Source organism: Ctenopharyngodon idella, chromosome 1 (assembly GCF_019924925.1).
Source record: "Ctenopharyngodon idella isolate HZGC_01 chromosome 1, HZGC01, whole genome shotgun sequence".
Lineage (NCBI taxonomy): Eukaryota > Metazoa > Chordata > Actinopteri > Cypriniformes > Xenocyprididae > Ctenopharyngodon > Ctenopharyngodon idella.
In genome coordinates this window covers 24,218,815-24,244,538 of record NC_067220.1, presented here as the reverse complement: position 1 = coordinate 24,244,538, position 25,724 = coordinate 24,218,815, and the positions used below count along the sequence as shown (strand labels likewise).

The window sequence follows — 25,724 nt, the reverse complement described above, 5'->3', positions numbered from 1 at the left end:
TAAACATTGTTGTTTGTGTTTTCTTGTCTCCGACCTGTCTGTACTGTAACAACATACACATGTCCTCAATATTCAAACTCGTTTCCGAACTGCATTATAATCACTTTAGTGATCCGATACCTGAGAATAAACAGGGAGAAATAATCACGAGATGATGAGACGTTTCCTCAGTGATGGCATTTACTCGTATGAGCAGCTCTCGCGATCTCACCTGAGAACGTTCGCCTGTATGGAGAAACTCTCACGATACCATCTGAGAAAGCGAGACATGAGCAATCGATCTCAGATTAACGGATCTACTACAAACATTACTATAATAAAGAATCGATCTCAGACTAACGGCTCTATTATAAACATTACAAAATAAAACAATGAAACGATTAATTAATTAACTATTTCCCCATTCAATTTTAATTTCTTTTAACCACAAACAATGTTAAAACGAAAGTTACTTGGTATATTGAACAGAACTATGACCGTATTAACTGTCCCAATGTTAATGTCTGCTGAATAGTGATGAATACTATGAATATTATGAATACCTAGTGTGATTGATATTATGAATACTATCCATTACATGTGTAAGCAGTAATGAAGCACTTTAAGCACAAACACTTTTTCAGTAAGTTACCTTTCTTGTAGAATTGTGCTTCAAATAAAGAACTTTATGTTGACCAGATTGTTAGTTAATCATTTACAAGTCAATATTGCCTATATGGACCGTGATTTAAAAAAAAGTGAACTTGTAAAACTGCGGTGTTAAATGCGATGCGGTTGAATATTTGGGTGCACCTAACTTTTTTGCTGGTGCACCTAAGAAAAAAAGTTAGGCGCACCAGTGCAACCAGTGCAAAAAGTTAGTCTAGAGCCCTGGTAATATCTGCGTTATCCCTGGTTTCTGCTTGTACTGCATAATCATGGCAACAGACGCGGACAGCTGCGTAATGTCTAGCGGCAAGCTGTTGTTTTTATGGACCATGGCAAGCAAACTTTGGGACAAAAGGAGAAATAAAACAAGGATCAGCGTGGCATTTCCGCGATGGCGAGAGCTTTGTAACAAACTTTGACTTGACAGGGACGCCGCTCTTGCACGTTATTAGACACGTAAGCAAATGTACGTAAGACGAATGAATGTTATAGCCTATAGCTAACATTATAACATGATGAACTGTTAGAATATCATCAGTATGATATTCTAATGTTGATCTAGCTTACTGTTAGTCTCATACATCCAACAAACTAATACATAGAATAACATTACAACTTTAAACACACTCAAATGCAGTTTAGTATGATAGTGTAACGTTAGACCAAGTGAAACAGTGCTGCGTTACCTCACAATTTTAATTCGTCAAATAAACTGACCTGTGTTAGCAGTATTTCAGCACTTTCAGGTAGTTCGGTAGAATGAAATGTCCTCATTCCTTTAAAGGAACACTTCACTTTTTTTGAAAATAGGCTCATTTTCCAACTCCCCTAGAGTTAAACAGTTGAGTTTTACTGTTTTCGAATCCATTCAGCCGATCTCCGGGTCTGGCGGTACCACTTTTAGCATAGCTTAGCATAGTTCATTGAATCCGATTAGACCGTTAGCATCTCGCTAAAAACTGACCAAAGAGTTTCAATATTTTTCCTATTTAAAACTTGATTCTTCTGTAGTTACATTGTGTACTAAGACCAACGGAAAATGAAAAGTTGCGATTTTCTAGGCCGATATGGCTAGGAACTATACTCTCATTCCGGTGTAATAATCAAGGAACTTTGCTGCCGTACCTTGGCTGCAGCAGGCGCAATGATATTACGCAGCGCCTGTGACCCCTGCTTGCACAGGGAGCGTGCCTTGCAACCATGGAGACATTTGTGAGAGACGCTGCGTAATATCATTGCGCCTGCTGCACCCATGGTACAGCAGCAAAGTTCCTTGATTATTACGCCGGAACGAGAGTATACTCTTTGGTCAGTTTTAAGCGAGATGCTAACGGTCTAATCGGATTCAGTGAACTATGCTAAGCTATGCTAAAAGTGGTACCGCCAGACCCGGAGATCGGCTGAATGGATTCGAAAATGGTAAAATTCAACTGTTTAACTCTAGGGGAGTTGGAAAATGAGCCTATTTTCAAAAAAAGTGGAGTGTTCCTTTAATGTTATCCCCTGGGACTCACGTGTGGCACATCGTGCCCGCGATTCTCGGCCACGCCTGCTTCATATCACGGTCATGTTAAAAACATGAATGCATTCACTCATCCATAAACATTATTTCCCCATAAACATTATTAGATCCATAGGCATGGTGACAAGTTCCATGATTCCACGCTCGTTCACTGCGTCATCAATCTACGCCTTTGTTATTGTTTTGAAGAGGTTAGCGACCCCTAGCGGTGAAAAAAAAGAAAAGAAATGCCTTTAAAAAGAAATTATAAACAAATTATAAACTTCAGTGATGATGCGACACTGCCTCGATTGTGCAAGAGACAAATTACCTGTGCAGTGTGAAGCCTGTGTATAGTGCGGACGCGATGTGGTGATGTGAAGCCAATTTGCGAAGTTTGAGAGGGAAAGAGAGAGTGCGCGCAGATGCTGTTTGTGAAATTACGTCTGTTTGCTGAAAATTACGTCTCACAGAAAGTTTTCAAATTACGTTGCAAGTTATTTAATAAAGAGATATGAATTCGATCTCACTTTCAGCGTTATAATTGTTTTACCCGTGCCGTACAGAGACTGAGACGGCGCTGCTGCATGTAATTTGCTCTCACTTCAGCCGCGTGTCTTTTTGCGTTGTCAGCATGAGATCGGGTTTATGAGATCGGCAAATTAAGAGGTCACTGATCCAGTCGTTAGAAGCAGTTGTCGGCCGATAGTGATCAGTAGCCAATCAATTGAAGCACCCTTACAAGCCAGAGGCGACAGTTTTCATAAGTAATAAAAATGACTAGTTAAAAACTTACACCTGCTTGTCTTAGTCACAAGAACATTACTGAGAGGATCAAAAGCCAGACTTGCAAAGTGTGCTAAAAAGGAGGCTTTGAGCACGGCTGGATATATGCACACCATCCTGGTTGACCTCTCTTGCTTCACAGAGCTGGTGAGAAGCAAACAGATAGTGTGATAATATAGCCTACTGTAATTTTAAATTAAAGGACGTGGGGAAAAATACATTAGCATAGCTGTTTCAGAAATTAAAAAGACGGATATTGTGTTAATTACGTTAATTATTTTTAATGCGTTCAACAGCAAATAGTAATAATAAATAGTAACTCATTTTCACAGCTCAAATATGTTTTTATTGTAGGACTTTTTTTTTTGCCTGTCCATGTGCCAATAATGCGTCGCCATTGGTTGCTGATTGGTGCTTGTGGCTGGGTGCTGCTCATCCTTATGTTCGTCAGCAAGTTCATTAACTTCAGCTTCAGAATACCAGGTGGTATGAGTTTTTCACATTATGTCAGCATTTCTGTGTAGAGAGATTGTTTTAAAGTGTCTACCTATGTTGTATTTGTCATTTAAAATTTAAAACATGCACAACAGGCATGTTTATATTCACTGGCCATAAGGCAGTCTGACAGTTTCCCCTCAATAAATTTTCAGACTTTGCTGGGAGGACAGACATGTTTGTTTGGACCATGCCTTCTGTTACAACAAAACTACCTTCAGTCCAGAGGCCAGACAAGGGAGCATCACAGCCATATATATTGGTAAGACAGTTTGTCTGTGTACAGTGGGTTTACTTATTTGCTTTATTCAAAAACAATGAATTGAATTGTTAAGAGTTACATATGATCTGTTTTTGGGTGTCATGTTTATGTGCATGTGTGTTGACTGCCTGTGTTGTGGCTGTTAGTCCTCAGTTAGTCCCTCTGTGGTGGAGTCCATAGACTGGCAGTCAGTAAATGAGAAGCGTTTGGAGCTGTTATCAACTGTTTGCAGAAATTCATCTCTTTGGAACCTCACCCACACAAATGTGCGCAAGTTTGTCTTGGACCGCATTTTTGTGTGTGACAAGCACAAGATTCTCTTCTGTCAGACACCCAAAGTTGGAAACACACAGTGGAAGAAGGTTCTAATTGTCCTAAATGGTGAGAAATGTCACGTTAAATAACTTTTGATAAATCTAAAAAATGTGTACATTTGATAAATCTAAAATTAACCAAAAAATAAACCAAATTAGACATGTAAAATTACCCTAATTCAGCATCCTATTTTATTTATTTAAACTTTTAACTGTATATCTTTCTTGAACTTAAAGCATTTTTTGTGTGTTTTAGGAAAGTTCTCAAAGGTTGAAGCTATACCAGAGAACTTGGTTCATGACCATGAAAGAAATGGTTTGCCTCGCCTGTCCTCTATGACTGAAGCAGAAATCCATCAAAGGTTTACATAAGTTCACCTTACAATTTTTTTTTTTTGTAATTTTGTAAAGATATGTTTCTTGGGAAATAAATGTTACTAAACAGGGCTCAACAATCAACATTATTATTGATTAATTGATTAGCTGGCCAGTAAGATTTTTAGATTTTTACTTGCCCTTTCAACATTTTCAGTGGGCTTGCCAAAGAAAGAATGATCAGTTTTCATTTTTAGCAATGCATTTTTTTTCTAGAAATATTCTTATGCTCAGTTTTCATTACAATGTTTTGTTCATTTAAACTTATTTTTGTTGTTTACGAAAAGAAAAATTGCAACAAGTTTTTTACGGCAAGTTTTTTTTTATTCTCACACTTTTGCTGAAAAATTGCTGTGTATTTGTTTCTTACACTGGCTCCAGACCAGTGGGCCATCCTTATTGTTGAGTCCTGCTAAACTTTACCAAAATAAGAAAAATAATTTTGAGACATGGTACAAAACAAATTACAGGTCTGCAAACATAAATTGTATGTACTAGTGTTGTCACGATACTGGAATTTCCAACTTCGATACGATACCTTGAAAAATATCAATATTTAATACCATATTTAAAACCACAGGGAAAACTGCCATATATACTGCCATACAGATAATTTTGTATTATCTCATAAGTTTTTGATAATTTGGTTAATTTTGTTGTAATAGCTTACACACAACACAGGGAGGCTTTTTTTTTTTAATCATTGAACTACATTTACAAAAGTAAACAAGTAAACATTAAGTAATAAAATAAGAACAAATAAACAAATTGCAAACAATAGCACAAATAAAAATGAAATAAACATGGCTTTAAGTTTTTCAGGTGGGTCTATTCAGGTAAGAAACACTACAGAAATGAAAGTAATCAAATGTAAAATAAAACTGGATAGTTTTCATTGTAAAAATTAAATACAGATTAATGGTTACAATTAAAGTTACAAAAGTTATTCAGTCCAGCAGTGAGTGATTTTCTCTTTTTTGTTCTTTGACAGACAGACAGCAGCAGGTTTATTAGGCTGCTATCACTTTGCTCTTTATTTACAACAGAGCTTATGGATCCAATATACTGTTACACAGCATGCGTTTTCTCTCAACTGTATTTACCTGAATACTCTGCAAGATTGGCATTTTGACATAATTTTGTATGTTTTTACCGTTTAAGTGCAATAAGCCACGAAAAAGAAATCACTTTGGTACTTGCGAGCTGTTTGAGAGTGCCACTTATATAGATCAGTGGTGCACAAGCTTTTGGTATGAACGCGAAACCTGCGGGAATGACTAAAATTATGCATAATACAAGCACTATTGAACCGGAGCTAGTGGTGAAACGGATCACTTAAGACAAATGTAACTTTGCTTCCCATTCCAAGATCACTTTAAGTACTTTGATACCACAGCAAAATTTCCTAACTAATAGAGTTCAGATATTATTAAAGACAAGTGTACAAAATATACAAATTAAATACTATAGAACAGTTACAAATAAAGTTAGGTCTAAAAAAAATAAATTAATGTACAGAAATGTAATAATATAAATATAATTGTAATTACACTGCATGCATAGTGTTTACTGGATAAATTAAATATAGACTTATTATTGTTAAAGTGGTTTTGTTGTTTGACAATTAATGATATAGCAGTTATTTTTAGGCTGCTGTCACTAAATGCACAGAACCATTGTACGAATGCACGGAACCAATATGATGAAACACATCTGATTTCTTTCACAAGTTTTCTCAACTGTTTAGCTTCAATTAAGACTTTATAACTGACTCTATACAAGAATACTTGTCAAAACAGTGATTTTGTGATTTTGTATGTATTCGTTCAAGCTCAAGGAGTTGCGAAACAGAGCTCGATTATGTGTTTGCGCGCCATCTGAAAGGCACCTTTGTGAGCGTGCGTTCTTTGAGTGTGTGCATACAGAAAATGTGCGATTTGTGAATTTTGCCTCTTCCTGCATTTGAATTGTTTAAAAACACTTGAGTGTTTTAAATTGGTAAGACTTACAAACATGTGCAAATAATAAACTTTCACTATATAATGGCTAAATGCAGTTAATCCGTGAATCATATGCGTTACTGATTGTGGGGCCTGGTTCGTACGGATCATGGTTCAACTACGATCCATTGCATCCCTAACCGGAGCTAATTCTACGAGTGTGTGTCAATTCGCCAATCAGAGAGAAAAGAGAGTGAGAACATGCAGCTGATATGGGTGTATTAATACTGCAGAAAAGGAGTGTTGGAACCGTTTCAGATATTTCAGTATCAATACATATCAAAATATCATAATATATTTTTGACAACACTAGTATGTACATAAAAAAAATTAATTACCTACATTTTAGTGCAATCTCTTGCTGCTATCTTTTTCTCACAAAACTTGTGTTCTTTTACTCAATATGCACTGCCAGACATAGTGGCATGACTAGACTCGTGTCAACTTCATCAGCTGAGCCCATGGTCCAGTTGAGATATAGATATACTGTGACTTATGCACGGAACATGTTTCTAACCCTATACAATTTGGCCACAATAGGCCTGTAAAGACTTTCTTCTGAAGAACACAAAAGATGATGTTTTGAAGAACGTTGGGGTCCAAACAACAAATGAGACATTTTTCAAAATATTTCAAAATTCAGTCAGGAAACTCTAAATGGCGTAAGCTGATCTTTGACGTGTAATCTACTTGCAATCATATTGAATACTACATGGTGCAAGCTGATTTAAGGACAGTGAAATGGTGTGGTAGATTTCGGTGATTTCTGCATGCTCAGTATTGTAATGTAAATCTCAATAGTTTTTGTTGATTAGTAAATGTAATAGTAAATTTTGTTTATGTATGTATATACTGAGCATGGTATTTATGACATGGTATTTATGGTTACTGGTGGGACTACAGGGAAGGAAACTTGTCACCTTTCAGTGAAAATCACTGCTTTGAATACAAAATAAGCCATGTGGGTGATTTGTGTAGATTCTATGAGTTTTTGAAATGGGGTGGTTCTGAGTACTACTGTATGTAGACTTTTCTGTATGAGAAATTTTCTAGTGACTGGTCACATCTAAATTTTTCATTCGGCCTAATTGAATTTTCGTGAATTTAATTTTATCAGCTGTGGCAATAGTCTGCTAACATGGGCTCAATCAGAAATATGTTGAGCCAATGGAAAAATTTAGTTTACCAAACTGTACCATTGGTGCAATTATATTTTAAATTGTAGTAGCAATTGTTTATTTCTCACTGTCTCAAAAGTATAAAATGTATGAAAAACATAAATACATTAAGCAGAATACAGAACACAGACAGCAGGTTTGACATTTTATTACATCACTTCATTAACAAATCAATTCCAACACAGGATATTTGGTGAAAATACCTTATTTTAAATAAGGAAAAACACTGAATACATTCAAGAAGTCTTTACATTCAAAGCAGCTTTACAGTGATAACAGGAAAATTATGCAACAAAGTTTGTTTCAGCTGTACAGCAGCTCTAGAAGAAAACAGTTTCATTGTTTAGCTTGAGTCAGTTCAGTGTTGATTTAGTTCCATTGTAAAAATCATCAGTTATTAATTTAGTGTATTTCATCTATATACATTATATTTATCTATGTAATATTTTTGAGTAGTAGGTGTCCCCAACTAAGCAAACCAAAGGCGACAGTGGCAAGGAACCCAAACTCCATCAGGTGACAGAATGGAAAAAAAAAACCTTGGGAGAAACCAGGATCAGTCAGGGGGCCAGTTCTCCTCTGGCCAACAAATTAACGCTGTAAGGTTATGATTCAGGCAGTGTCACAATTCAGAAGTCAGATTGGGATCAGAGCCAATCTCAGAGCTTTCAAAATATTTGAAGGATTAGTTCACTTTCAAATGAAAATTACCCCAAGCTTTACTCACCCTCAAGCCATCCTAGGCTATGACTTTCTTCTTTCAAACCATTTTTGCTTTGTGGCAGGGTACATTATCTTGCTGAAAGAGGCCACATCAACCTCATATGCAAAGAGGTGTGAATCTTCATGAATAATGCTGTGATTCACACCTGAGGAGATTAAGATCCTGCCCCTAATGAGCCGCATAATGAGCCATTCAGTGAGGAATGTGACTGAGTGACCTAAGAAAGAATGCAATGACAAAAGAAATATATAATTTTTTAGTTTGTAGTTTATTTAGAATATAGTTAACTATATAAATGAGAGTCAAAGACACATTTTGAGTACATAGTTATACTTGGAAATAAATCCTGTTCAAAAATATATGTGAACATACCTGGCATTTGGTGTTTCTGCACTGGAGAAAAAGAAAAAAAAAAGAAAGGGAAAAAAAACCCACTTTCCTGCATCCAGTCAGTGATCTCAGTATCATATGCATGCAGTCCAATGTGGGCAAATACCTGGTCACTATAATTCTCAAATCTGAGAGATAAAAAAACCCCTCTGTGAGCATGCTGATAACAGGATCATATCAGCTATTATATTAACGCTAATATAATGTCCACTCTCAACAGAAAACATGGTTTTTGTGATCTCATGCATGCACGTATTATTGCACATCATGTGAAGAAAATTATGTATAGGTCTGTTATATTTTAAATTACAGTACTGGCCAAAAGATTGGACACATATTACTATTTTTAATGTTTTTCAAAGTATTTATTATGTATTTCAGTAGATTTTACTCATCTCAATATAGCAATATAGTATGGGAATAGCCAATATGACAATTTACTAATGTAAGTTATGTGTAGTAAACGAAACTGCGCGTCGATCTGCCCCTTTAATTCACACAAAACTTGCAGGGTTCATATTTAAACAGTCTTTTTGCGGTTTAATATTCACAGACACTATATCGCAATTAGAATAAAGAACTTAAGAATAAAAAAAAACTTACCATTCACAATCATCTGCTTGATCAAGTTGATCCTCGATCGAAATGAAATGGAAAGTGCTCTTCCTCTGAGGTAAATACTTCCAGAATTATTCCTCACTGTGTCTCAAAATGATGTACATTAATCTGACTAAGCTTGATACATTTTTCCGAGCTGATGTGGGCGTTCACTCTCTGTCGTCTCAGAATTTGTGTTTGAATAGAGCACGCGCTCCGTGGGCGTGGCTGCATTAGCGGATAATGAGCTGACTCGCGAACAACTGACATCTCTCTCTTTTCAAACAGATTACATAAACAAAGAATATTTGTTTTCGATTTGACTTGTGGGATTTAAAACCTGACATTTCAACGTTTCTTTAGATATATGTCTCATTGTTGTGTAATTAGTATTCACTAAGTTACAGTTAATTTTCTGAGGACTATCAGAATGGACTTCATTCAGAGAGAGACTGCAGCTCACGCATCATGTGAGTTTCTTTATTTTGCAAAAAGCAGAACATTTTGTTTTTTCTGTGAATGTACACAAATAAAAGAAGACATTCTATAGTTTCAATTGATGTATTACTTTTATCTCTATGACAAAAAATAAGTATTTTAAGTTGATTTTGCTGAAAAAAATCCAGCAAAATGCTCCGGCGCATTTCCCGACCTTTGAATGACTCTGTTTGCATGTATCGCCTCAGATCATTTCCATATGAATAGCAGATTCTGTCAGTAGGTGTGTTCACTTTAACGGTAATGAGGTCACGAGGTCACATGCAAACAACTGGATATCTCTGTTTTCATACAGATTACATAAATAGAGAATATTTGATTTTGTTTTGAATTAGATCATTTAAAAATAGACACTTTCTATAGATTTATATTGCTCATGTCTGTGTGACAAGTATTTGCTGGGTTTTGTTTCATTTCTGTGATGCGCTACAAAAAAAGTTAATTGATTTGTTTTCTTTATTTTATGAAAGCACAATGTTTTGTTTTGATTGTAAGTAGACACATATAAAAGTAGACCCTTTACAGTTTCGAATGATGTATTGTTTTTTGACAGAGTACAGAATGACAACGTATTTTAAGTCAATTTTACTGCTATGTGGATAAAAAATCCACCAAAATGCGCCGGCGTGTTCGCCGACCCAAGAGGGTTAAAATGACAGTGTGTCTGCTTCCTGAACAATGCTAGGAAGACTATTCCAGAGTTTGGGTGCTAAATAGGAAAAGGATCTACTGCCTGCAGTTTATTTTGATATTCTAGGTATTATCAACTGGCAAGAATTTTGATATCGCAATAGACGTGAAGGACTATAATGCATTAAGAACTAGCTTAAGTACTGAGGAGCTAAACCATTTAGTGCTTTGTAAGTAATCAGCAAGATTTTAAAATGTATGCAATGTTTAATAGGGAGCCAATGCAGTGTTGAAAGAACCGGGCTAATATGGTCATACTTCCTGGTTCTATTAAGAACTGAGGTTTACTATCATAGCAATATCCAAGATGGCAGACCAAGTCATGTGGTACATTGTGAGTTGTCTGAGTTATCTTTTCTTTTGTGACTGAAGCTTTAGATTGTTTCTGTAAATTGCTCGACAAAAGTGCCATTTTACATTTTTGTTAATATTAACAAAGTGCAACCGTAAAACCCTTGTATAATTCTGATGTTATGCAGTACAGTTTAGGCTAAAACATTCAGTTAAAACATACTTCATCCTACAATTTTTGTCTAAGCATATCAGATAGTATTTCCATGATGTCTACTGGACCTAATGCCAAGTGTGGCTTGCATTTTTGACAGCTTTGGTGGTTCTGGATGACTTGGATTATTCTATCTGTTTGGATCGTGGAGGTTGTCGCACCTTTAGGAGCTGCCTGTCCGAATCCTTCATGGTGAAAGGAAGTGCTTCTTTCTTGCCTCTGGTGGGGCTTTAAGTTTTATTTTCATTGTTTTAGACCTTGCTGGTCCTGATTTTACCCTATTTTTTTCCCCATAACATTACTTCACTGTGTCTATCTTCCTGTTTACCCCTGACGTCAAGTACCGCCTTCATCTGTCCCAGGAGGGCGAATAACTGGAGTGGATTTCCTACAAAGTGGATTTGGATTCCACTTCTGCACTAGTCTTTTACTATGGAGGGCTTTATTGGTGCTTTTGGCAAAAGGACATAGGGGTTGTGTTAAATGCTGTGTTTTTTTGTTGTATTGTGCCTATTTAATAATTATAACACTGAAAGTGGTTCTCACGGGCAATCCGCATTCATTGACTCCACTTTTGATCACAGCATACAGAGGAACGTCTGCATCTGGCTTTGCACTACAGGTGGCATGTGTCAGATTGTCTCCTATCCTTCAGTCTTGTTTTTGCACTGTGGATCAGGTCCGTTTGACCAGTGTTATGGCTCTACGGGATAATTTTTATAATTATACTCACTGCAATTTTAAAATAGTAGAGGTAAATTCCAAAGACTATAATATTAAATCATTTAGGCAGAGGTGTTTGATTGTTTTATTACTTTTGATCTCAGGAAACGTTCAACCTAATCAAGGCCCAGTCACTGCCTCTGCCTCAAGTTTTGAAACACCTGCAGATTTTAAATCAAGGTATGGACTTGGTTTTATACATTTAAATGTTCAAAGCTTAATCTCTAAAATGGATATGGTCCGTATCTGGGTACAGTCAACTGATGCGGATGTGATTGTTCTAACTGAAACTTGGCTAAACAAATCTGTTTTGGACAAGGATATTTGTATTAATGGCTGTAATGTATATAGGACTGACAGACAAAAAAGGGGTGGGGGCGTAGCAATTTTTATATATATATATTATAGGTCTGTAAATCTTTCAGCATAAGGGTAGGGACACACCAAACCAACGGCAAAGAACTAGCACTGATAAAAGCCGACCGTGTTGTCGCCTGTGTCAGGAAAAAAAAAAGAAAAAAAAAACTGCATGCGAACACACCAAGAGAACTACAGCCGGCGGTCAGCCAGCATGTGCGTTCTGCACCTGTGTGTAAGGACACTGCTGTCTACTTTTTTTTTCCATATATATTCATCTATATTCGTAGTTTAAAAAGGGAGACCAGCACTGCAGGCTGCAGATGCACAAACCGTATACAAAGCAGTGTGTGCTTACTGTTTTGAATATCATTCATGCTGATCACTTTCTATATTCCACCCGGCTCATGTTAATATTAAACATCATTCACTAAACTGAACAGCCAATCAGAGTTCTCTCTTGCCCAACGGCACAACGCCAATTCTACATGCTGAATCGGCCCAAAAAAACTTAGTCGGCCGACACTTAAAAATGGCTGATGCTATAGGACACCATCTTCTGAAAGTGGTGCTCTCCCTTCTTTATTCCAGATCCTTTCAGATTTGTATTCTAAAGAATTGGTAGTTCTTGATGACTTAAACTGGAATTAGTTGCATTCAGCAACTGATGAATTTAAAACCTATTGCGATGCATTAAATCTTTTTCAGATTGTTGACAGTCCCACTAGACCAAATTCAAAATGTCCAGAAAATTATCTCTAATAGATATAATCCTAACAAACATTCCGCATAGCTATTCAACTGCTTCCATATTTGCAAATGACATCAATGACCACTGCGTCATTGCAACGTTTAGAAACACAAAAACTCCTAAAACCAAACCACACATCATAACCAAGCGTGACATGAAACATTTCTCTGAACAAGGGTACCTCCATGATTTGAACAATTTTAAATGGGAAAAAAATTATTCTTTTAATTCTTTTATGCAAGTTTTTCTGCTTTAGTCAATAAACATGCCCCCTTTTAAAAATGTACAGAGTGAAGGGTCGGAATAATGCATGGTTTACTCCTTTCTTATCCAGTATGTTTCATGAGTGCAACCTCTGGCATGGGCAAAAGGAAAAATCTGATTTAAAATCAGATTGGCTTGATTTTAGGCAACTGTGCAACGCATGCACTGTTGCAGTCAGAAAAGCTAAAGCTGAGCATTTCCTTATACAAACATCGAGCAATCTAAATAATCAAAATTTTAGAAAAATGTCAAACCATTAACTGAAAATAATAAAGGTACAGAACTTCCATCATGTATTATGAAGGGCTCCCATAAAATCACTGATAAAGTAAAAATGCTTAATTGTTTCACTGAACATTTCATAGCTTCTGGTTTTTTGTTTGATTCACTCAATGGTGCTCATGTGAAGTCTTCTATTGTTCAGTCAGATGGTTTTGTGTCTAGTCAATCATTTCACCAATTGCAATCTCTGAGGTGTGCTGAGCCCTTAAATCTTTAGATGCTTCAAAATCGGCAGGTCCTGATAACTTGGAACCTTACTTTATAAAGCTAGCAGCCAATTTTATTGCCCTGCCTCCGAGTCATAATTTTAATCTTTCTCTCGTCACTAATGAATTTCCACTTATGGAAATCGGCCTTTGTTCTTCCCCTGTTTAAAGGTGGAGATCCTACACACCTAAATAATTACTGGCCCATTTCCAAGCTGTCTGTTCTGGCTAAATTCCTTGAAACTTTCGTCAGCAGCCTCTGGACAAAAAGTAACATTGTGCAGACTTATTCATTGATCTATCCAAAGCATTCGATACTGCTGATCATACTACTACAATGACTCGTGAGTATTGGATGATCTAAACATATTATTGGTCGGTTTAATCTCCCAAACAAAACTCAATGTATACAGGTGAAAGATTTTATTTCTTGTTCACTCAATGTTACAAAAGGTGTGCCACAGGGGTCACTCCTTGGACCACTCCTCTATATATTAATAATATTGATCAAAATGTGCATAATTAAAATTTTCACTGTTATACTGATGATACAGTTATATATAGTTCAGCATCCACACCTAATTTGGTTCTCTCTCAGTTGCGGCTTGCTTTTAATATTGTTCAGCGTTACTTATTTGAACTAAAACTAGTTTTAAATGCTGACAAAACAAAACTTAAGTTGTTCCTAATACAAAATCCATCCCTCATAATCTTCTTTCAATCACTACTTCCCAAGGTTCTGAGATTGAGTTTATATCTCAGTATAGATATCTCAGGATTTTAAAATGACTCCCTTTCCTTTGTCCCTCATGTTCAGCAGCTGGAGAAAAGACTGAAAGTGAAACTGGGTTTTTATTTTAGAATAAAAACCTGCATTTCCTCCTTTCCTTTGAGGCTAAATAGAGGCTTGTTGCCACCACCTTTATGTCTGTACTAGACTATGGTGATGTCATATATATGCATGCATCTTCTCAGTGTTTTCCTGCTTTGGACACTGTTTATCATGGTGCATTGAAGTTCATAACAAATTTTAAAACCCTCACTCATCGTTGCAAGTTGTATGCTTGTGTTGGATGGTCTGCTTTGTCTATCCGTAGATTAAAACACAGGCATGTTCTTATTTTATCTTAACATCAAGAATTAGAAGGTTTAACCGGAAACCAATTTCACCAGCTTCTGGGTCTACATGGCACTACCCAAACTATAGGCCAAGTGTACTTGTTGCGTTTGGGTGGTTCCCAGTGTAGCCTGTCTCAAGATTCTCTTCTCCAGTTTCACAGGTACTAAATACGGAGGGATACTGTTCTCTGCCAAGCTGTCCAAAGCAGGACTTGCTTCTCTAAAAAATCTAGCATTTGTACATGAGCATGTACATCATGTTGTATGACATAGTCAATAATCTTCTGAATGGAGTCAAATGCTTTGAGGGGAAATTTGTACCGTTGTATGAGTGTGGGTGAAGCATTTGGGTCAGAGGGGATACGAACTGTATGGATGTCTGTGACCTTGCAATCATAAGAGTCTCTAGAAAAGATCTCCTTATGTTCATAGAAAATTAGCTGGCAGATTGTATTACAGAATTGAATTGATCATGTTTGGTTGACTGTACTTTATTTTAATATTTAACAGGCTGTGAGTGATATCAAGTAAGCAATGCAGAATGAAGAAATGAAGCAATGAAGAATCTGTGTGTGCGCGGGTGCCGGCGCGACCACTGGAAATTTTTTTTCCTTCAGACATTAAACTGTACTCCGTAATTTATGGTCATACAGGTAAAAGCAAGACATCATTCATACATTTACAAAAGACACTCAAATAACGAAAACAAGCAGAATGTCTAGATCTTTGGAGTGCGCCACAATGAACCAAAACTCAGCACGTTTTCTTTCATTTTGTTAATCTGTAGACCTAATTATTTAAGTGAAATATATTTCACATAGCCTGTAGGCCTAAATATTCCCTTTTATTTTATATATGTTATGTATAGTTTTATTCTGTTTTCTCCTATTTACAGAAGCGCTGCAAGTGCGTGATGTGACAATGTGTGAACTCATATTCTACTATCCTGCAATTTTCGCTGGTTTCAAAACACACAACAAGCTGCATATTACTTGAAATTTATTTTCACTTAAATGTAGGCCTAATGCTTGAGGGTTGGTGACATATATTATCGGAAAAACTAATGCCAGGGCATTGCCATTATGACTTACCTAACCTATTGGCCATTTCAAATAAGCTTTTCTGTTCAGAATGATTAAATTTCATTTTGTTTCCGTTTCTGGTTATGTTCCAGTCAAAATTTCATTTGTTTCCGTTTTGTTCCTTGAACCGGTTTAGAGCCCTGGTCAGAAGTGTAAAATACACCTGTTCACAACTGTCCCCTACTCTTGGTTCTCCTATGACTGGAACTGCTAATTCAAACTCATGAAAAGAGCTGTCCCCTAAAGGAGTGTGAGTGGGAATGTGAATATCACATCTTGTGAGATTCTGTACAAGCAGGTATGACGAGCGGTTATTAATCTCAAGTTGTGGGTTGCCACAAACTGAAACCTAGATTGTGGAATTGGACTGAGGGCTGGAAAATTGCGAGTTTAGCATTTATTTTGCAGATCTTGGCCCTTTCTAAAAACCAATCTGACTGGGAAACCTGCTGTCCGTACGGGTGTCATTACATTGAATTCGTTTACCACCTGACAAGCTTGGGGAATGGTTTGGTTAGACATCATCTGAGTAGCATTACCAGACAGCAAATTCGGACCAATATCTGCGCGGGACCACAACACATGGTTGACAGTGTCTAACTGGACTCCTAATCTTACTAACACATCAGAGCCGATGCATACTGAGGGTTTCAGGTCAGGTACTGCAAGCATGTAATGGGTGAACTGCTTATGACCTAGTTTAGGAGAGGCAGAGGAGATTCCAACACTCTTAACTGGGAATGGCAGAAGGCCACTGGTAAGCTACAGTTTCTGTTTCTTTTCTATCAGAGTCATGCCAGGTCGCTCGAGCAGTAGTTGGTACAATTGTTTGCTAATGGCTGACCTCTCCGACAGAAAAGCAACAACAGTATCCTTGAAATCCATGTCATTAACCTTGATGCCGCCTACATGTGTGGAAAATACACCTCTGTTTTACATGGTTCCAGAGCGCATAAGAATGCATCTCTCTTTTCCAGCACCTGTGTGGGAGGCCAGTTTTCTTGGGGTGCTTCCGCTGACTGAGGTTTAACAGCCTGCATCAGTTTTTGATCAAGGCTTTCTTTAGGAAACTCACTCTTTCTACCTCTACTGCTTCACATAGGCTCTAACTAGTGATGCTACCTTTAATAGGCTGTGGAGTTGAGCCCATAACTGACAGTTGTGGCAGTCAATCAAGGGTGGAAGTCTGTTCAGCAAGTCTTGACCAATAAGGAGCTGTTCTGTCTCAAAATGAACAAATGTAAATGGGGTGGACAACTTTCATGTCACCGAAATTTAGCTCTGCTCACACTCTGCGTTTAACAGGGACTTGGTCCTGTGTGTAGCTTATGTTAACTGACAATCCTCTGCTCTGAGCCATTTCCCTAGAACATGGGTTTTTGTTCTAAGTGCCAGCTTGGCTGGCATCAAAGAGACCTCTGAACCAGTATCTAGTAGGGCATCATATATCAAAATACCTTAAATTGAAGCCGAAATATAAATTCTCTTGGCCCTGCCTTTCTGTGTCAAGTCACAGAGTTACTGATGAAAAGTATGGTTATGGGAGCTATCTTCTAATTGCATAGGTTTAGATGCCTGCTGAAGGGTTTCCCCCCTACCTTCAGGCTCTTCCCCCCCAACCGATAAGGTACACACTGGATGGATGTGGAGAGTTGTTCCGGCCTAGTCATGCTTTTGATGGCGGGTCCCTATTGGATGCATTAAAAAGCGTTTCTATGTTAACTGAATTTCTAAGCTTTAAAATTATATCCATTTTGTTATTCCTGTCAGTGGTTGCTTAGTAATTTGATTATGAATTTTTTCGCTGGGGGTGGTTTCCCGCTGGTGGGACTCTTGGGGCTTAAGGGGTTGAGTTCCCTAAGCTCTTGTACAGCTGCTAGGTACTTATCTTTTAGTTTTCTAGCTTCGGCTTCCTGTTAATGGACAATACATTCTAAGTCTTCTTTTCTACTATCAGCTTCAGCCCTTAGCTGGTCATTTTCTTTACGCAGCTCAGCAAGCTCACTCTTAACCCCCTCGAATCGGCGGTCGCACCAGTGATACCACCTTGCTTTTTTTCTTATCAGTGTGAAAGAGACTCAAAAGACTCCGTCAATTTTGGACATACAATTAACCCCTTAAGCCCGAAGTCTCCTGCCGGCAGGACACCACCCCCTGCAAAAAAATTCAATATAATAATCAAATTACTAAGCAACCACTGACAGGAATAACACAAAATAGGTATCATTTTAAAGCTTAGAAACTCAGCTTTTTAATGCATTTTGTTCAACTCTTAAGGAGTGCTGAGTTATCACTCTAAAATGGAGTGTACCGCCCGAGGGCGCCACCTAGCTATAAAAAAAATATATAATCATATTTTTCAAAACTACTGCCTAGATAATCACAAAATAGGTGTCATTTGAAAGATTAGAGTTTGAACTTTACAATAAACGTAGCCAATTTTATTAACTCCTAAGTACTGCTGAGTTATTTGCTGAAAAATAATAATAAAAAAAATCATAATTTAGGAAATTTTTTTTTTTATGTACCTACTCCAATATCTTAAAAGCATCATACAGCTCAGATAATCATGTGTTATGTCATTTGAAAGGTCTCACGGATTAGAATACAAGTATAATTGTTTTGGGCTTTGACTAAACTTGAGCGAGTTTTTGTACGTAAAAGCTCCGCAAGACCCATATGTAAATAATATCCAGATGCTGTATTTATCTCACGTTTTTACTTCCTGAAACATGCTCAGATTGTAGAAATCATTATTTTCAGGAGATTCTCACAATTAAATTGAATCCAACATCAGCATAATCCAATAAGCCGATCACGAGATATTGATCACGCAATATCGACACATAAAATCCCACAGGCGCACAGATGCTAACTGAAGCTAAAATGTAGCTATCACAAGACATTTCAGCATATAACTTAAAGAAACATGCATAGATTGTAGAAAATGGCACATCATTACTTACAGGAGATTCTCCCAAATTATATGAGTCCAAGATCAAAATAATCCGATGTGTTTGGCACGAGTTACTCCACGCGGAAGAACAGTTTTAAAAATGCCCATCGGGGGGGCGCCAATGGATAAACAAAAAAGGCTACCTTGGTTCCAAATGCTCTTTTGATTTCTTTATCAGATCACAACCAAACGATGATCCAGATACAGCTCACATATAGGGGAACATCACCAAAAAAGAATTGTGCTCCTACCTTATTTCCTCTCCGAGATATTGCATGTCAGATATTAAATATTTGTAAAATTTCCCTTGAGCAAACTATTACTTTTTGAATTTATCAGCAGTTTCTCAGCATCAGAATGTCCAAATTTAATTTATTTATTTATTTATTTATTTTTAAAAAATGTAAAAAGTTTTCTTTCAAATGATACCAACCTTTTGACTCCTCTTACTAGAGATTTTAAGTTATGAGTCATTATTTTTGTGCATGTCACTTGGAAAACAAAAAAAATTAAAAATACCTACCTTTGTTCCAAATGCTATAGCTCTTGATTTCTTCATGCAAACACCAAAAAATGTGATTCAGGTACAGCTCACATATAGAGGAAGATCACCAAAAAAAGAATGAACCTGCTACCGTATTTCCTTCATGAGATATTCCATTTTAATTTGGAAAGATATGTAAATTTTCTTTTTTTCCCACTTTTTTTTGTTGCAGTTTCTCAGCATGAGAATGTCCAAATTTAAATTTTTTTTTTTTTAATTTAAAAATTTTAAGTTTCCTTCCAAACGATACCAACCTTTTGACTCTCCTTGCTACAGTTTTGTAGATATGAGTCTTTACTTTTTTGTCACTCAGAAAAAAAACTCTTTTTTAAGAGTTATACACCATTCTAATCTGTGAAATGTCTTCTTTTATTTGTGTACACTCAGAGTAAAAACAATATGTTGTGCTTTTTGCAAAAATAAAGAAAACTAACATGATGTGCGAGCCGCTGTCACTCTCTGAATGAAGTCTTCTGATTGTCCTCAGAACGTGAACTGTAACTTAGTGAATACTAATGACACAAAAATGAGACATGTTTAAAGAAACGTTGAAATGTCAGGTTTTAAATCCCGCAAGTCAAATCGAAAACAAATATTCTCTGTTTATGTAATCTGTATGAAAAGAGAGACATGTCAGTCGTTGGCGAGTCAGCTCATTATCCACTAATGCGGCGACGCAGGTGAGGAATAGTTTTAAAAGGATTTGCCTCAGAGGATGAGCATGACTGGTTTCACTTTCATTTCCAGGATCAACTAGATCAAGCCGATGATTGTGAATGATAAGTTTTTTTTTATTCTTAAGTTCTTTATTCTAATTGCGATGTAGTGTCTGTGAAAATTAATCCGCAAAAAGACTGTTTAAATATGAATCCTGCAAGTTTTGTGTGTCTCAGTGTGAATTAATGGGGCAGATCGGCGTGCAGTTTCGTTTACTACACACAACTTACATTAGTAAATTGCCATATTGGTTATTCACAAACTATATTGCTACTGAGATGAGTGAAATCAACTGAAATACGTAATAAATACTGAAATAAAATGTGTTAGCAATGTATTAAACTGAACATTAACATTTAGGCTCCATATATAATATATAAAATACCATAGAGGTAATATGAATGTTTAGACGCTTTGCATCACAGAAATAATTTTTTTTTTTTTAAGTATATTAAAATAGAAAAACATTATTTTAAATTGTAATAATATTTCACAGTATTGCTGTTTTTTTCTGTATTTTTGATCAAATAAATGCAGGCTTGATAAGCATGAGACTTCTTTCAAAAACATTACAAATAGTAATGTGTCCAATCTTTTGACTGGTACTGTAATTTAAAATTTAGGCCTATACAAAATTTTCTTCACATGATGTGCAAAAATACATGCATGCGATCACAAAAATCATGTTTTCTGTTAAGAGTGGACATTGTATTAACATTAATACAATAGCTGATATGATCCTTTTATCAGCATGCTCACAGAGGGTTTTTTCTTTTATTTCACAGATTTGAGAATCATACTGACTACATATTGGCCCACACTGGACATTCTGAATGAATATAATGGTGATATCACTGATTGGAAGCAGGAAAGTTTTTTTTTTTTCTTTTTGTTTTTCTTTTTTTCTCCAGTGCAAAGAAACACCAAACACCTTGAAATGCCAGTTAAGTGATGTTCACTTATGTCTTTGAACAGGATTTATATCCAGGTATAACTTGTATACTCAAAATGTGCCCTCATTTATTCAAAATGTGTCTCATTTATATTGTTAACTATGTTCTGAATAAACTACAAAAAAAAAAAAAAAATACTTTGTACTTTGATTTTTTTTTTTTAGTTTCCTCTCACATAGCCTAACTGACTGAAAGGGCTCATTATGTGGGTCATTATGCGGCTCATTATGTGGGTCTTTGTCTTCTCAAGTGTGAATCACAGCATTATTCATGAAGATTCACGCCTCCCGCATATTGTCTTTCTTGACAAAAAGTGTCTTACACAATTTAAATCAGTATATCGTTTTTTTATATGAACGAGTAGGTAGGATATTTTTTATATCATTTTGAAGCAAAAATTCTAGTCTACAACCTCCAATACCCAAAAGTCTTGTGAACACATATTTAGTATTTGTTTTGTGGCCGTATTTCAGTGACTTAAGTTCTTTGTTTTTTCAGTAACCACGCATAAACGTTATTCTCTCAAAAACACAAACATGTACATACATGTTGCTCACATATTATGGTAGCTTAGTTCGTGCTGAATACAATTTAATGACACTTTTGCCATTAATATGTTAATAAGCAACTGAAAAAAGCCTAAGTGTCAGGGCATGTCAAAACTTTTCCAGGGCCCCAAAAATCCTCAGACTCCAGAGGGTTAAGGTCCTGTATCCTTAAATCTCTATTTTTGATATCATCATGGGCAATGTTTGTTTTATCAACAGCTTGCACTAGCTGGGCAGCCCAGTTTAATGTTAAACTAGAGAGCAATTTAATCAGCTTGTCACCCTTTGGTACTTTGGCCACTGCTTCAGATATTAGCTGTTCTGTTTTCTGGCTGATTTCCTCAGAGTCTAGACCAGGAGTAGGCAATTTCGGTCCTAGAGAGCCCCTGTCCTGCAGAGTTTAGCTCCAACCTTAATCAAATACACCTGAACGAGCTAATCAAGCTCTTCAGGATTACTAAGGCTATAGGCAGGTGAGGTTTTTTTTTTCAGGGTTGGAGCTAAACTCTGCAGGACAGTGGCTCTCTAAGACCGAACTTGCCTACCCCTGGTCTAGACCCTGAAGTGTTCCTACGTACCCTGTATTGACACCACTGGTAAGGTCTACTACCAACTGTTCAGGCGTTGTTAATTCAGCTCTTTGGTTAATGGGAACCTTGCTGTGTTATACTCAACTGTCTTTTAAAAGTACAGATAACCTTTGTTACAGCAGGTCACACAAAGAAGCAGAGGGCACGATGCTAGCTTTGAATTGTCGGTGGGTGTTGACCTCTTCCGACAGGTTTCACAAAGAAACAATAAAGCTATATTATAGGCTTACTAGGTATATACGCCCCATGCTATACTTAGTAGCAATTAAATGGCCACTATTCAAGGGTAACAGTCTGCCAATGCTACAGGTTCCTGATACAGGAAAACTACCAGATCTATGCCAAAGTAATGATCCACAGACTAGCTAACTCTGTACTTGCCAAACAAATCCTATCCGTAAACAGTACTGAAAATGTGAGTGGAGAAAACTATCAATCAGGTCTGGAGGGAACCACAAACGGATAATAGATTCTGTAGTCAGAGCTGTTAACCTGAACAGAAGCTTGGTTTTCGGTTAAAGCTTTACTATTGTTATCTTTCTGTGTTTTCAGTTGTATTGACAAACAAAAGGCTCATTTCAACCTAAGCTCGTCTCACACAAGACACACCACAAATGTAGTAATTTTGGATTAGCCTCACACGGGGAACCACAAATGTAGTGATTTTGGATTAGCCTCACACGAGGGAACCACAAATGTAGTGGAACATTTGGAACCTCCCTCTTCTATGTCAAAGGTATTCTCTGAGTTTATGGTTCAGAATGGCTATGTTAATCTGTGGAGACATTTTAACCCTACAGCGAAGAAATATTCATTTTTTTTCTCACGTTCACCAGTCTTTTTCTCGTATTGATTATTTTTTTTATTAATAATTCCTTAATTTCCCACGTTGTAAATTCAGAATATCTGTCTATTGTTATTTCGGATCACGCTCCTTTAAGTCTTGACGTTCTTTTACTTTCGCACCACAGCTCTCGTCCACCATGGAGGTTCAACTCTTTACTTTTATTTTTAATTTGCAGGCAGACTTTGATTTACTATCTACAGGTGAGGCAGAGAAACTCTTGTTGTATGCGCGTGGCAATTACTATGAATATGGGGATAAGGTTGGTCGGCTGTTGGCCCACCAATTGCGTAGCCAAGCAGCTTTGCACTTTATTACTCAGATTGCACAGCCTAGTGGTACTTTGACCTCAGATCCTCTAGAAATTATTTCAACATTTAAAAGTTTTTATTCCTCCTTGTACACAGCTGAAGCTCCTGAAACTTCAGATAAGATGAACCAATTTCTTGGAGGTATTGACTTTCCCAAAGTTGACCCTTCATTAGCTTCTGAACTTGACTGCCCAAATACCTTAAATGAGATCATTAAATCAATTAAAGGTGCTCTAAGCTATCCTAGGTGGAGTAACTTCCTGTTGATGTTCGAAGTGTTGTCAAACAAAACAGAGGCTAGCTAGACCCTCCAGCCTCCCCCTCCTCCTCCCCCTCCCCTCCGTGAAGCGCAATAATAATAGCAAGATAACGTTAGCTTCGCGTTTCACAGTAAGCATAAACAACGGCTCCGTCGTAAACAAATTTAGTCAAAGTTGTCAATAGGCTATAAACGAATTCATAACAAACAGTGGGTGAAAACAATCCTTATTTGTGTTTATATCCTTGTGTTGGTTAGGCGAACATGAACGTCCATTTAGAATAACAAAAAAATGGTTTAACTCACCTGTCCAGCAAAAAAAGAGCCACCTGAATGTCAGATTGGAAGCCCTTCTGCCGCCGGAGTTCTCGCCACCTTTCAAAGGTTTTTACTATGTAAATTCGGGACTTTCCGCTTTCCTTCTCCTTTTCCCATTTCTTTTCCAGGTGTTCATTAGAACGTCGTCTCTTTGGTCGTGTGTCGGCCATATCAAGATCACATAATTCGAACTTCCCTCTTTACGCTTCTCTCTTCTACACACCTCCCTTCATGTGCACGCGCACTAACCCCAAAACTCCACCCCCAAATCATTCTTGTCGGTTATTGGCTGGAGCACTGTTTATTATGTTTCATTGTCCAGACTGCACCAGTTTGTTTTTGTTGCCGTTTTTGGAGCTTGTGGCGACTACAGAGACCGCGTTTTTTTACAGTGTGTTCAGGGGACAGGCAGCTAGTGGATAGTGAGGAGATGTTTGCTGTATGTGACAAAAAATGTTTTGGCCTAAAAACGCATGACATCGCTTAGAGCACCTTTAATTCATTACAATCTAAGAAGTCACCAGGCCCGGGAGGGTTTCCTTTCGAATTCTATAAGAAATTTCAGGATAAATTAGCCCCATTGCTTTTGGCAATATTTGAGGAATCCTTAGTGGTTGGTACTCTGCCACCAACATTGAGACAAGCATGTATAACTCTGTTGCTCAAAGAAGGGAAGGACCCAACATCATGTAATTTGTACAGACATATTAGCCTCCTTAATGTCGATGTCAAGTTTCTAGCCAAACTTTTGGCCTCTCATTTGGGGCAAACCGGATTTTTAAAAGGACGACATTCCTTTTCTAACATTCGCACTCTTTTTAGTATTTTATATTCAAAGCAAAGTAGTAGTTCCTTTGAGGGGGTCATTTCCTTCGTTTATTATACAAACCCGATTCCAAAAAAGTTGGGACACTGTACAAATTGTGAATAAAAAAGGAATGCAATAATTTACAAATCTCATAAACTTATATTTTATTCACAATAGAATATAGATAACATATCAAATGTTGAAAGTGAGACATTTTGAAATGTCATGCCAAATATTGGCTCATTTTGGATTTCATGAGAGCTACACATTCCAAAAAAGTTGGGACAGGTAGCAATAAGAGGCCGGAAAAGTTAAATGTACATATAAGGAACAGCTGGAGGACCAATTTGCAACATATTAGGTCAATTGGCAACATGATTGGGTATAAAAAGAGCCTCTCAGAGTGGCAGTGTCTCTCAGAAGTCAAGATGGGCAGAGGATCGCCAATTCCCCCAATGCTGCGGCGAAAAATAGTGGAGCAATATCAGAAAGGAGTTTCTCAGAGAAAAATTGCAAAGAGTTTGAAGTTATCATCATCTACAGTGTATAATATCATCCAAAGATTCAGAGAATCTGGAACAATCTCTGTGCGTAAGGGTCAAGGCCGGAAAACCATACTGGATGCCCGTGATCTTCGGGCCCTTAGACGGCACTGCATCACATACAGGAATGCTACTGTAATGGAAATCACAACATGGGCTCAGGAATACTTCCAGAAAACATTGTCGGTGAACACAATCCACCGTGCCATTTGCCGTTGCCGGCTAAAACTCTATAGGTCAAAAAAGAAGCCATATCTAAACATGATCCAGAAGCGCAGGTGTTTTCTCTGGGCCAAGGCTCATGGCCCAAATGGACTGTGGCAAAGTGGAAAACTGTTCTGTGGTCAGACGAATCAAAATTTGAAGTTCTTTTTGGAAAACTGGGACGCCATGTCATCCGGACTAAAGAGGACAAGGACAATCCAAGTTGTTATCAGCGCTCAGTTCAGGAGCCTGCATCTCTGATGGTATGGGGTTGCATGAGTGCGTGTGGCATGTGCAGCTTACACATCTGGAAAGGCACCATCAGTGCTGAAAGGTATATCCAAATTCTAGAACAACATATGCTCCCATCCAGACGTAGTCTC

At 37.2% G+C, this 25,724-nt stretch overlaps 1 protein-coding gene across 3 annotated transcripts in view; it reads left to right on the top strand.

The window, feature by feature from the left end:
• chst10 (carbohydrate sulfotransferase 10) overlaps nucleotides 1-25,724 on the top strand; it is a 56,171-nt gene that overhangs the window by 18,046 nt on the left and 12,401 nt on the right. Inside the window, exons 2-5 of one of the 3 annotated variants that reach the window (XM_051897017.1) lie at nucleotides 3,290-3,421; nucleotides 3,586-3,692; nucleotides 3,839-4,073; nucleotides 4,263-4,368. In XM_051897017.1, the coding sequence (XP_051752977.1) occupies nucleotides 3,322-3,421; nucleotides 3,586-3,692; nucleotides 3,839-4,073; nucleotides 4,263-4,368 (548 nt within the window). In that variant the 5' untranslated portion in view covers nucleotides 3,290-3,321. The remainder of the gene's footprint in view (nucleotides 1-3,289; nucleotides 3,422-3,585; nucleotides 3,693-3,838; nucleotides 4,074-4,262; nucleotides 4,369-25,724) is intronic. The other 2 variants (XM_051897026.1, XM_051897036.1) reach the window with 2 other exon arrangements.